The sequence below is a fragment of the Lipotes vexillifer genome, unplaced genomic scaffold (genome assembly GCF_000442215.2).
Source record: "Lipotes vexillifer unplaced genomic scaffold, Lipotes_vexillifer_v1.1 scaffold2108, whole genome shotgun sequence".
Taxonomy (NCBI): domain Eukaryota; kingdom Metazoa; phylum Chordata; class Mammalia; order Artiodactyla; family Lipotidae; genus Lipotes; species Lipotes vexillifer.
This window is the reverse complement of record NW_006778569.1, coordinates 116342-130582: the sequence shown is the minus strand read 5'-3', so window position 1 is coordinate 130582 and position 14241 is coordinate 116342. Positions and strand designations below refer to the sequence as shown.

The 14241-nt window shown below is 45.8% G+C and overlaps 1 protein-coding gene across 1 annotated transcript in view; it reads right to left on the bottom strand.

Moving 5' to 3' along the window:
* Positions 1–14241, bottom strand: part of LOC103086058 (DNA polymerase nu) — a gene marked incomplete at its 3' end in the record, with an annotated part of 63932 nt that overhangs the window by 23492 nt on the left and 26199 nt on the right. The window contains exons 6-8 of the mRNA XM_007451699.1: positions 4170–4327; positions 1530–1598; positions 251–311 (exon numbers count right to left, since the gene is read on the bottom strand). Of these exons, the coding sequence (XP_007451761.1) occupies positions 251–311; positions 1530–1598; positions 4170–4327 (288 nt within the window). The remainder of the gene's footprint in view (positions 1–250; positions 312–1529; positions 1599–4169; positions 4328–14241) is intronic.

Genomic DNA, 14241 nt, shown 5'->3' with positions numbered 1-14241 from the left:
CTGCTGAACAGGCAGTACAGAAGCGATACCACGTGACCCAGATGTTAGAACCTTAGAGTCTTTCTAGCCCAAGAGGTGACGTGGTCCAATCCCTCTTGTTAAAGAAAGGGAAAGTTAAGGGCTCACTACCTCTTTGGTGCCCATATGATGCACTGCCCACCCCAAACTAAGTCAAGAGAAAACAGTCTTCCCAAAAGGTACAAAGAACTCTCTAGAAGGATGACTGGGCATCATCTTTAGGACACCTTACCTGCCAAAACTGGTATCAGAGGAAGCTCCAAAGTACAAAACAGTTGCCATAAACCATAAACCTGTTTCATAGGAAGAAATGACATCAGTGTTACTTTTAAACTATTATTTCTACCTGCGTTTGCTGAACAGCCTACTTAATTTCATTGAGCAACTCCTCTGGTGGGCATGGTTGGTCCCCCTATCCTCCTTCCTAATAAAATCCCTATTTTTGTCAAGTATCCTATTTTATTACCAAGCCCTAGTAGAGATATTCAGAAATACCTGGTAGGACTAGTCCCACTCCCACTTTTCTTTAATCTTTCTCATTTTTAAGTGTGATTTAGGTATTTGTGGACTTTTAGTCTCCCATTTTAATTTCAAAATAGGCTTTCTGAATTCCCAAAAATTTAACTAGAATTTTCATCGATTTTGCACAGACTTTATAAATTAGTGTGGGGAGACGTGCACCGCCTTCGCCTACTCGGATCACCTCCCACGCTCTTTATCAGGGTTGCCATCTGAGAGCCCTCTGCCTGTCTGTCCTTCTGCTGTGCCCTCACCTTCCCGGCTGCCCCTAGGTCCCACCCTCTGTCCTGCTCTTGGCCCTGGAAGAAGGGTAGACGCCCTCCAGGCCACACCAGCTGGGCTCCTTCTCTGCCCTTGGGCTGGTTTTGCCCATTCGGGGCAGGAGGAGAGGGACGCGGGTTTCCCCTGCGCCAGCCCACAGTGCGCTTCTGGCCCCAGCAGCCCCCACTGCCGGCACCCGGCTCCTGGCCAGCAGCCCCCTGCAGGGCCACTGCTTTCCCAGGGTCCCTGTAACAGCCCGCCCTTTGAGCCCAGGGGTGGAAAAGCTTCCAGCCAGTGCCTGCCCCTGCAGCCTTCTCCGTCCCTTCTGGCCCCCTGACTCCTGCCCTTGCTGTGGTTCACAGCGCCTTCTTTCAACCCTTCCTGACAGGTCCTTCAAATGACCTCTGCTTCCCAATGAGACTCTGAGTGGAGCTGTGTCCATCACTACTAACTGAAATGAACTCTTAGCTTTTACGTTAACTGCAGAGTTAGAAACATTCCAATTGAATTGAATCTTCAAAAAAATGTTACAATTGTTGTCAACCTATAGAAAACATTTAAAAAATTTCAGGTCTTATCATCTGGACTGCCCTTCTATGAGTGATGTGCAGGTTCACTTGGCCTCAGAACCCCGTCTCCTGCACAAAGACACTGAGGGTACTGTTTCCTGTGAGCATGGTTGCGAACGAAAGACAGCCCTTGGACAGTGAAGTTACAATGAAATGCCTTGCCTTGAGCTGGGAACAAAGGCTCATCGTAAGTCTGTAGAGCACCCTCAGGTTCGCATGTACATTCTGATTCTTTAAAAGATCAAAAGAATTAAACATTAGGCACATTTGGCAGCAACGTTCATCGCAATCTAGGAAGCGGCAGTGTTTCCTCGGCAGAGAGCACACGTCTGGTGCCGCCAGCCATCGCCTCAAGCAGAGCAGTTCCCACACTTCGGAAGATACTTTTCAGGCAAATTCAAGCTACCTATCGCTTTCTTACTTTCTCCCCAACCCAGTTTTCCTCATTTTACAGGAAATGACCCACAAAGAAGCTAAGTGCCCAAGGTGCAAAGATCGCATGGTGGTAGAGACAGACCTGGCCCCTCGGCTTGCCCCTCTACCCACCGTGGGCGTCTGGGAGCCAGTGCCTCGCCCACCCTCACCGCCGGTCCCTGTCCCAGACACACACAGAGACCCTGGGAGGTGCGCCAACAGGGTCTGTGTCCAGCTGACCAAGAGGGCGGTGGTGAGTCGCGGCCCCGACAGTCAGTCGAATTCTGCCCCCCTGCGCAGAGCCCTGCGTTCCCACTGCACCCCTCCCGCTGCCACACGTCCCCCCAGACTCCAGGCGCCCGGCCTCAGTTTAGAGACACACACACCGCCACCCCCGCCACGATGATCGGCGGCTGGCTGTGCACCCCACGTTTGTCTTGCCGCCATCCCGGGTCTTGGCTCTCCCGGGAACCACTAGCTGGGAGGCACCACGAACACGTCCACGTGAACGCGTCGGCTGTGACCGGCAGACGGCCACCACCCTGCTGCCTGAACGCGCCTCCCCGACGGCAGCGCTGAGCCGCGAGGCTTCCCCAGGACGGCTCGCGCTCGGTGGCGGAGCTCCTGCCCCTCGCCGCTCAGCCTGGCCGCAGCTCGTCTCCCCACGGTCGTCATCTTCCTTCTCGCCATCTGAGGTCTCCCGCCTCCCCGACAGGAGCCACACTCTCATGAGTCCTCACTGCTTCCCTGCTGCTCCTCGACCCGGACCGCGCTTTCCTTTCCCCTCCTTTCATACCACTGCTCCAGGGCAGCAGGAGACCCTGCGGAGCAGCGGGCCGCCTTCCACCTCCAGCAGACACATTGCTGCCCTGTTTAACAAGATACGAGCGGAAGTTCATCCCAGGCAGCCTCCTTCCCGCCTGGCATGTGGAGGAGGGCCTCGGGCAAAGCTTCCCGGTGGGACCATAAGGCAACGGTGCGCGGGGAGCGACTGAGTCGCACAGCTCTGGGAGCAGCTGCTCGGCCTGGGTGAGGGGCTCCGACTTCTCGCCAGGGAGAAAACACACCCGCTGGAGCTGGTGCTTTGTTCCATGCAGCCACTCCCATCCCTAACTTGCACGTGTGTATACTGGAAAGAAACTACACTTTAGAGTCAGAAATCCAAACTCTGAACTGAACCATGACCTTGGGCAAGGTGCGTGTACATGAACCCTTCTGCACCTGGGTTCTCCTCTGTAAACCTGGGCTAACAGAGGCGGACAGCTCCCTCCTTCAGCAATGATATCTCGGCTTGTGTCTGGGGAAGTTCCCACTCCAGCAGCATGGATCTGGGGAGACTGCCAATCTCCACACCCTGCCTGCCCTGCCGAGGGGCGGACATGTGACACAGTCATGGAAAGGAGACTCCAAGTGCTAAAACTTTGAATCTTGGACAAAAGTGACGTGTAGAGAAAATGATCACAGCTCATTGCTGGCCCCTGGCCCACGGGCTCCTGCTGCCTGGGTCCCCAGACCCGCCTGACGCCTGTCTTCCCAAAGCTTGGTTCTGCTTTTCCTCTGAGGCTCAGAGCTACCCCACATTCCTCTGACAAATCTCTTTTTAAATTAAGGGAGAGTGAGTTTCTGTATTTCCAACCCCAAGCCCCTATCTGACACAGATCCCTCCTCAACTGCGGGTCTGTAGGATCAAGCACCCCAAGCAGCGACCAGCCCCAGCTCAGCCCCGGCACGCAGGGCAGGCTCACGTGGCCTCCTGCGTGGCCTCCTAGTCGTGCTTTTAACATGTGCCTGTTAACTTACACCCGGGAAGTCTGAACAGAGTGGCCTGATGGTGGCCGGCGCTGCTCCCGCTGGGACGCCTCCTCTGGCCCTGCTGTGCGGCCATGTCAAGTCTCCCTCTTGCTGGGCTCCAGGCAGGTTCCAGAGCTGCAAGCACCCGTGCTTCTCCAGACAGTGGTTCCTAACAACTGGGTGCATCTTGAAAGAGGGGGTCAGAGAGACAGACCTGGGCAGTCTTACAATTCTCCCTGCTGGGACTGAGGAGAGGCCTTCCTAGGCCTCGGCCACAGCAGCTGTGTCACCAGCATGAAGAATTTATAAACAAGCAGCTCTCTGCTCACAGAGCTGGCGACTCTCTGACACAAAGAATCCATTTAGAAGAATCACGCTGTGAATGGCACCTCCCAGGAACTGTTGACAGAAATCACCCATCTTTATTCAGTATCCCCTACCAGCAACGTCAGGGTACACAGCATTTCTGCTGAATAAGTAAAAATGAGCGTCAGCAATGTTCTTCTTACTACTGGACTGTCTATGAAGTAGGAGAAGTTCCTAGAGGAAAATTTGGGTTGTATTAAGGTTGATAAACCTCATCTTAAAACAACTCACCACAGTCTTTCTTGAGGAATTTCCATATGTGCTGTTCACCTTAACTGTGATGGAGTTTCCAAAGTATTTTGCCACTAAATCTTCAAAAGAGGGTGCAGCATCAGTAGGATCTATAAGCCATGCAGCTATTCTGGGATCCAGCCCTACAAAGTCAGCAACTACAGAGAAAAAGATCATTTAATCATTCTAAGAAAAATCAATAGTTACACTTCTCCCTGCTTTAACAAGGTTCTCAAGGTTCAAATTAATAATTATGGTACTACCATCCCCTCAAACCACAGACCTAAGGACCAAAGTGATGCTCCCTCACTCCTAAAGAATGTTGAGCCTTTGATAAGAGTGGCCCCCACAAACCGGGTCCCACACAGCCAATCTCCATGGGGAATCCATCCCAAAGTAACTCTCTCAAAAATGTTGAAAGCGATGGAAGTCAGAATCCTCAACCACACCATTGCCTTCTCTTCCCCACTTTTCTCCCTGCTCTGGAGCCTCTCTCTGCCTCACACACCTCTCTTTTCAACCACACATGTCCCCGTGTCCACTCTTTCCAAGCCTCCCCTCCTCCACCCTCTTGCTGGGCTGCCTCCCAGGCCACCCCTAACCCTGCATCGGGGTGTCAGGAAGAAAGTCTCTCGAGTGAAGGAGGAGCGGTGGAGCCGCCTGAGCACACAGCAGCTGGTGAGCAGTGTACGCGAGGGCAAAGATACCGGACATTCTGTGCAGTCACCCTGAGGTGAGGAAACCCTGTGAGACAGCTCGTGTGCTGGACCGTGATGTGTGAAAAGAGTGGTGGTAGAAGGCTGCCCGTGAGCCTGGGAGGCCACATCACCCCCTTAAGTGTAGTTTTCTTGTCTGAAAACGGGGAGAAAAATCACTGTAAGTATCCATGGGACACATATGAAGGTGCTCTTCAAAAAATAAAAGTGATGGGGACTTCCCTGGCGGCACAGTGGATAAGACTCCGTGCTCCCAATGCAGGGGGCCTGGGTTCAATCCCTGGTCAGGGATCTGGATCCCACATGCATGCCGCAACTAAGAAGCCCGTGAGCTGCAACTAAGGAGCCGGCAAGCTGCAACAAAGGAGCCTGCCTGCCGCAACTGAGCCCACAAGCCGTAACTAAGGAGCCCACTGCCACAACTAAGACCTGGTGCAACCAAATTAAAAAAAAAAAAAAGAGCCCTATAAGAGTATGTCCTACTATTATTAAAAAAATAAAATAAAGTGATATTTGCTAAATACATCTTAGTACCAGAGTATTTTAGACATGGAGAGGAGTTATAAAAGGATGGGGAGACTGATAAATCAAGACGTAAGTCTGAATCCTAAGTGACTGCTTTCTGAAGTTACTTTAACATTTTGAAGTGTGATTTACAAAAACAAGGACTCTGCCTTTAAATAAAACTGTAATCTTAGATCACATCACACTAAATTCTGGCATCTTTAAATCATAGTAGTCTAAGAGATTTATATTTACCAAAGCAGCCAGTATCATCACTTTTTTGTTTGATGCGTGGGACGTCTCCTATGTTGGCAGATATGGAACTTGGGTTGACGGGAAGTCTGTAGGCACTCTGGCTACTTGCCGCCCAAGTCAGCCGTCATGACTTCATGTAACCATGTCTGCCAACACTGACCGAGCCAGATTATTTCATTCTACTTGCCTTTTCAAAGCTGTAATGTTCCAAAATTAAGTCTTATCAACAACATTTTTTAAATTAAAATTTACTTTTTTTTTTTTTTTTGCGATACGCGGGCCTCTCACTGTTGTGGCCTCTCCCACCGCGGGGCACAGGTTCCGGACGCGCAGGCCCAGCGGCCATGGCTCACGCGGCACGTGGGATCCTCCCAGACCGGGGCACGTGGGATCCTCCCAGACCGGGGCACGAACCCGTGTCCCCTGCATCGGCAGGCGGACTCTCAACTACTGCGCCACCGGGGAAGCCCTAAAATTTACTTTTTTAAAAACACTTCTTTCTTTTTTTTGCGGTACGCGGGCCTCTCACTGTTGTGGCCTCTCCTGTGGCGGAGCACAGGCTCCGGACCTGCAGGCTGCCACCAGGGAAGCCCTAAAAACATTTTTATTGGAGTATAATTGCTTTACATTGTTGTGTTAGTGGCTGCTGTATAACAAAGTGAATCAGCTATACATATAGATATATCCCCATATCCCCTCCCTCTTACATCTCCCTCCCACCCTCCCTATCTCACCCCTCTAGGTGGTCACAGAGCACAGAGCTGATCTCCCTGCGGTATGCAGCTGCTTCCCACCAGCTATTTTACATTTGGTAGTGTATATATGTCAATGCCACTCTCTCACTTTGTCCCAGCTTACACTTCCCCCTCCCTGTATCCTCAAGTCCGTTCTCTAATTCTGCATCTTTATTCCTGTCTGCCCCATGGTTCTTCAGAACCTTTTTTTTTTTAATTATTCCATATATGTGTTAGCATATGGTATTTGTTTTCTCTTTCTGACTTACTTCATTCTGTATTACAGACTCAAGGTCCAACCACCTCACTACAAATAACTCAATTTCATTTCTTTTTTTTTTTTTTTTTTTTTTTTTTTTTTGCGGTACGCAGGCCTCTCACTGTTGTGGCCTCTCCCGTTGCGGAGCACAGGCTCTGGACACGCAGGCTCAGCGGGCCGAGCCACTCCGCGGCATGTGGGATCTTCCCAGACTGGGGCGCAAACCCATGCCCCCTGCATCGGCAGGCGGACTCTCAACCACTGCACCACCAGGGAAGCCCAATTTCATTTCTATTTATGGCTGAGTAATATTCCATTGTATATATGTGCCCACCTTCTTTATCCATTCATCTTTCGATGGACACTTAGGTTGCTTCCATGTCCTGGCTATCATAAATAGTGCTGCAGTGAACACTGTGGTACATGTCTCTTTTTGAATTATGGTTTTCTCAGGGTATATGCCCAGTAGTGGGACTGCTGGGTCATATGGTAGTTCTATTTTTAGTTTTATAAGGAACCTCCATACTGTTCTCCATAGTGGCTGTATCAATTTACATTCCCACCAACAATGCAAGAGGGTTCCCTTTCCTCCACACCCTCTCCAGCACTTATTATTGTTTGTAGAATTTTTGCTAATGGCCATTCTGACTGGTGTGAGGTGATACCTCATTGTAGTTTTGATCTGCATTTCTCTAATGATTAGTGATGTTGAGCATCCTTTCATGTGTTTGTTGGCAATCTGTATATCTTCTTTGGAGAAATGTCTATTTAGGTCTTCTGCCCATTTTTGGATTGGGTTGTTTTTTTGCTATTGAGCTGCATGAGCTGCTTGTATATTTTGGAGATTAATCCTTTGTCAGTTGCTTCATCTGCAAATATTTTCTCCCATTCTGAGGGTTGTCTTTTCACCTTGTTTATGGTTTCCTTTGCTGTGCAAAAGCTTTTAAGGTTCATTAGGTCCCACTTGTTTATTTTTGTTTTTATTTCCATTTCTCTAGGAGGTGGGTCAAAAAGGATCTTGCTCTGATTTATGTCATAGAGTGTTCTGCCTATGTTTTCCTCTAAGAGTTTTATAGTGTCTGGCCTTACATTTAGGTCTTTAATCCATTTTGAATTTATTTTTGTGTATGGTATTAGGGAGTGTTCTAATTTCATTCTTTTACATGTAGCTGTCCAGTTTTCCCAGCACCACTTATTGAAGGGGCTGTCTTTTCTCCATTGTACATCCTTGCCTCCTTTATCAAAGATAAAGTGACCATATGTGCGTGGGTTTACCTCTGGGCTTTCTATCCTGTTCCATTGATCTATATTTCTGTTTTTGTGCCAGTACCATACTGTCTTGATTACTGTAGCTTTGTAGTATAGTCTGAAGTCAGGGAGCCTGATTCTTCCAGTTCTGTTTTTCTTTCTTAAGATTGCTTTGGCTATTTGGGGTCTTTTGGGTTTCCATGCAAATTGTAAAATTTTTTGTTCTAATTCTGTGAAAAATGCCCTTGGTAGTTTGATAGGGATTGCACTGAATCTGTAGATTGCTTTGGGTAGTAGAGTCATTTTCACAATGTTGATTCTTCCAATCCAAGAACATAGCATATCTCTCCATCTGTTTGTATCATCTTTGATTTCTTTCATCAGTGTCATAGTTTTCCGCATACAGGTCTGTTGTCTGTTTAGGTAGGTTTGTTCCTAGGTATTTTATTCTTTTTGTTGCAGTGGTAAATGGGAGTGTTTCCTTAATTTCTCTTTCAGATTTTTCATCATTAGTGTATAGGAATGCAAGAGATTTCTGTGCATTAATTTTGTATCCCACTACTTTACCAAATTCATTGATTAGCTCTAGTAGTTTTCTGGTGGCATCTTTAGGATTCTCTATGTATAGCATCATGTCATCTGCAAACAGTGACAGTCTTACTTCTTCTTTTCCCATTTGTATTCCTTTTATTTCTTTTTCTTCTCTGACTGCCGTGGCTTGGACTTCAAAAACTATGTTGAATAACAGTGGTGAGAATGGGCAACCTTGTCTTTTTCCTGATCTTAGTGGAAATGGTTTCAGTTTTTAACCACTGAGAACAATGTTGGCTGTAGGTTTGTCATATGTGGCCTTTATTATGTTGAGGTAAGTTCCCTCTATGCTTACTTTCTGGAGAGTTTTTATCATCAACGGGTGTTGAATTTTGTCAAAAGCTTTTTCTGCATCTATTGAGATTATCATATGGTTTTTATCCTTCAATTTGTTAATATGGTGTATCACATGGATTGATTTTCATATATTGAAGAATCCTTGCGTTCCTGGGATAAACCCCACTTGATCACGGTGTATGATCCTTTTAATGTGCTGCTGGATTCTGTTTGCTAGTATTTTGTTCATTGATATTGGCCTGTAGTTTTCTTTTTTTGTAATTCTGTTGATTTGAGTCTTCTCCCTTCTTTTCTTGATGAGTCTGGCTAATGGTTTATCAATTTTGTTTATCTTTGGAAAGAACCAGCTTTTAGTTTTATTGATCTTTGCTATCATCTCTTTGATTTCTTTTTCATTTACTTCTGATCTGATCTTTATGAATTCTTTCCTTCTGCTAACTTTGGGGTTTTTTTGTTCTTCTTTCTCTAATTGCTTTAGGTGTAAGGTTAGATTGTTTATTTGAGATTTTTCTTGTTACTTGCGGTAGGATTGTATTGATAAGCTTCCCTCTTAGAACTGCTTTTGCTGCATCCCATAGGTTTTGAGCTGTTGTGTTTTCATTGTCATTTGCTTCTAGGTATTTTTTTTAATTTCCTCTCTGATTTCTTCAGTCATCACTTGGTCATTTAGTAGTGTATTATTTAGCCTCCATGTGTTTGTATTTTTTACAGTTTTTTTTCCTGTAACTGATATCTAGTCTCATAGCATTGGGGTCAGAAAAGATACTTGATATGATTTCAATTTTCTTAAATTTACCAAGGCTTGAGTTGTGACCCAAGATATGATCTATCCTGGAAAAATGTTTCATGAGCACTTGAGAAGAAAGTGTTTTCTCATTTTTGGATGGAATGTCCTATAAATATCAACTAAGTCCATCTTGTTTAAAGTATCATTTAAAGCTTCTGTTTTCTTATTTATTTTCATTTTGGTTGATCTCTCCATTGGTGAAAGTAGGGTATTAAAGTCCCCTACTATTATTGTGTTACTGTCGATTTCCCCTTTTATGGCTGTTAGCATTTGCCTTATGTATTGAGGGCCCCTATGTTGGGTGCATAGATACTTACAATTGTTATATCTTCTTGGATTGATCCCTTGATCATTATGTAGTGTCCTTCTTTGTCTCTTGTAATAATCTTTATTTTAAACTCTATTTTGTTTGGTATGAGAATTGCTACTCCAGCTTTCTTTTGATTTCCATTTGCATGGAATATCTTTTTCCATCCCCTCACTTTCAGTCTGTCTGTGTCCCTAGGTCTGAAGTGGGTCTCTTGTAGACAGTATATATATATGGGTCTAGTTTTTGTATCCATTCAGCCAGTCTGTGACTTTTGGTTGGAGGATTTAATCCACTTACATTTAAGGTAATTATCGATATGTATGATCCTATTACCATTTTCTTAATTGTTTTGGGTTTGTTATGGTAGGTCTTTTCCTTCTCTTGTGTTTCCTGCCTAGAGAAGTTCCTTTAGCATTTGTTGTAAAGCTGGTTTGGTGGTGCTGAATTCTCTTAGCTTTTGTTTGTCTGTAAAGGTTTTAATTTCTCTGTCGAATCTGAATGAGATCCTTGCTGGGTAGAGTAATCTTGGTTGTAGGTTTTTCCCTTTCATCACTTTAAATATGTCCTGCCACTCCCTTCTGGCTTGCAGAGTTTCTGCTGACAGATCAGCTGTTAACCTTATGGGGATTCCCTTGTATGTTATTTGTTGCTTTTCCCTTGCTGCTTTAAAAGTTTTTTCTTTGTATTTAATTTTTGATAGTTTGATTAATATGTGCCTTGGCATGTTTCTCCTTGGATTTATCCTGTATGGGTCTCTCTGCACTTCCTGGACTTGATTGACTATTTCCTTTCCCATATTAGGGAAGTTTTCAACTATAATCTCTTCAAATATTTTCTCAGGCCCTTTCTTTTTCTCTTCTTCTTCTGGGACCCCTATAATTCGAATGTTGGTGCCTTTAATGTTGTCCCAGAGGTCTCTGAGACTGTCCTCAGTTCTTTTCATTCTTTTTCTTTATTCTGCTCTGTGGTAGTTATTTCCGCTATTTTATCTTCCAGGGCACTTTTCCATTCTTCTGCCTCAGTTATCCTGCTATTGATTCCTTCTAGAGAATTTTTAATTTCATTTATTGTGTTGTCCATAATTGTTTGCTCTTTAGTTCTTCTAGGTCCTTGTTAAACGTTTCTTGTACTTTCTCCATTCTTTTTCCAAGATTTTGGATCATCTTTTCTATCATTATTCTGAATTCTTTTTTCAGGTAGACTGCCTATTTCCTCTTCATTTGTTTGGTCTGGTGGGTTTTTACCTTGCTCCTTCATCTGCTGCATATTTCTCTGTCTTCTCATTTTGCTTAACTTACTGTGTTTGGGGTTTTCTTATCGCAGGCTGCAGGTTCGTAGTTCCCGTTGTTTTTGGTGTCTGCCCCCACTGGGTAAGGTTGGTTCTGTGGCTTGTATAGGCTTCCCGGTGGAGGGGACTGGTGCCTGTGTTCTGGTGGATGAAGCTGGATCTTGTCTTTCTGGTGGGCAGGACCGTGTCCGGTGGTGTGTTTTGGGGTTTCCGTGAACTTAGTATGAGTTTAGGCAGCCTCTCTGCTAATGGGTGGGGTTGTGTTCCTGTCTTCCTAGTTGTTTGGCATAGGGTGTCCAGCATTGGAGCTTGCTGGTTGTTGAGTGGAACTGGGTCTTAGCTTTGAGATGGAGATCTCTGGGAGAGCTCTCGCCGATTGATATTACCTGGAGCCAGGAGGTCTCTGGTGGTCCAATGTCCTAAACTCGGCTCTCCCACCTCAGAGGCTCAGGCCTGACACCCAGCTGGAGCACCAAGACCCTGTCAGCCACACGGCATCTTGATCCCCAAGAAAGCTGCTCACTGGATGCACCACCACAGTGGGGATCCAAGGGGCTCACTGGGAACACGAAATGATGCCACTGCTCAGCCTTGGGCACCTGAGGGATGACCTGGATGCTCCAGGGGCACCGACCAGGGCAGGGCAAGAAGAACTCCCGCTCAACATATATTTTTGAAAAATCTGTGGGGAAGTTCTGACAGCACTGGAGTGGTCTGGGGGCTGCTCCCTATAAACTCTTATAACTAATAAACTGAAGCCACCAGGACAAGCCTCACACTGGGGAGAATGGCAGTAACTGAAAAAGAAATGCCAACAAAACCAATTTTAAATGAGCTAAGAAAAATTAAGAGAATGACAGAAGTTATGAAAAACAAAGAACTCAGAATTAGAAATACTTAGAGATTAGGTGACTTAGTAAAAGAAAAGCTTAATGAAGAAATGAAAGAATTCAGGAAAGCAAAGTAAAACAGAACAAAACAAAATTTCTGAAATAAAAACTAAACTGGCAATACACAAAAGCAAATAAGTGCAATAGATAATGCCTTAAAGTTTTTTTATATTTAAAAAAAGTTTTTTTTAACTTTTTCCTTTCTTAAAAAAATCTATTTATTTATTTATTTATTTATGGCTGCTTTGGGTCTTCATTGCTGCGTGTGGGCCTTCTCTAGCTGCGGCAAGTGGGGGCTACTCTTTATTGTGGTGTGCGGGCTTCTCATTGTGGTGGCTTTTCTTGTTGAGGAGCACAGGCTCTAGGCGCGCAGCCTTCAGTAGTTGTGGCACGCGGGCTCAGTAGTTGTGGCACACGGGCTTAGTTGCTCCACGGCATGTGGGATCTTCCGGGACCAGGGTTCGAATCCATGTCCCCTGCATTGGCAGGTGGATTATTAACCACTGTGCCACCAGGGAAGTTCCTAAATTTATTTTCACTTTTTTAAATTTGTGGCCACACCATGTGGCTTGTAGGATTTCAGTTCCCTGACCAGGGAATGAACCTGGGCCATGGCAGTGAAAGTGCCGAATCCTAACCACTAGAGCATCATGGAACTCCCTTAAGTTTTCTTAAAATGAAGATGGGAAAGAGGAAATTTTTTTAAATTAAAAAAATGAAGGGATTGAAAGTGGATTCTAGATAAAGTGATAAATAGGAAAGATGGAGAAGATTCAACATATGAAGTCACAATAACAATTCAAACATCACAAAAAAGATAAACAACCAGACATTATGTATTTCCTGACAGAAGGACACAATACCACTCGGAGTTAGGGTCAGGACTATGAAGCAGTCTTGCACTCCCAAAATCTAGCCTGAATCTGATCAAGCCACTGAATCTCATTGCCAATTTACAAGAAATAGAAGAGAGAGAACATGCTAAATGCCAAGAAAGGGAAATCCTACAGGACAAAAGCCTGGTCTGTTAAAAATGACGAAATAATTGCAAGAAAATACAACAGACGGAGAGAATATACAGAGTAAAAGAAACACCCAACCCAAGTATAGGATAACGCTAACCCTTGTTTGGATCCCAATGCAAACTGTGAACAACAAAAACAAACAAACAAAAATATTTAAAGACAACTGGGGAAGTACAAACACTGGCTGGATAGCTAATAATATGAAAAGATTACGGCTCATTTTGTGGGGAGATGATGACGGCATCATCTGAAAAATGAAATCCTCATATTTTACTCATCTAATTGAAATATTTACAGGTCAACATTATGACGCTTGGGATTTGCTACAAGAAAACCCAGGGGATGGAGATTTGGAAATGTGGGAAGTTATAGGGGAGAGAAGACTGGACATAGTTGATAGCTGTTGAAATTGGGTATTGTGTACTCTGTTGTGTTTTCCCCACCACACACCTGCTGTTCTCTGCACACGCCAGCCAGTGTCCAACAACTCAATTCAATTCTGACACAAACTACCTGGGGTTAGTGCAGACCCTGCAGGTCAAGGCTCAGCCCCACAAGACGGCCCCACTTCAGGCACCAGCCCCAAGTCCAGGGCCTCCTGTACTTCCGACCAAACAGCTATAAATAGGGGGTTCCCACGACCCCTCCTCAGGGTCCATCATTTGCTATAATGGCTCACAGAACTCGGGAAAGCACCTTATTTACGACACCCGTTTATTATAAAGGCTACAACACAGGAACTGCCAGGTGGAAGGGATGCGTAGGGCAAGGCATAGGGAGGGCGCGTAGAACCTCCACACCCTCTCCAGGTGCACCACGCTCCCAGCACCTTGACGAGCTCACCTAGGAACCCCACCACTGAGGGGATTTTATGGAGGTTTCGTTACATCAGTATGATTGATTAAGTCACTGGCCACTGGTGATTAACTTGCTCAGGGCTGGCCTGCTCCCCTTCCTGGAGGTCTCAGGTGGGACGGAGAGCACGACTCCTCTAATGGTTCTGCTTCTTCCTGTTGACCACGCCCACCCTAAAGCCATGGGGGCCTCCAGGCGCCAGTCCTCCATCAGCATACAAAAGACACTCCTCGGGCTTCCCTGGTGGCGCAGTGCTTGAGAGTCCGCCTGCCGATGCAGGAGACGCGGGTTCGTGCCCCGTTTCGGGAAGATC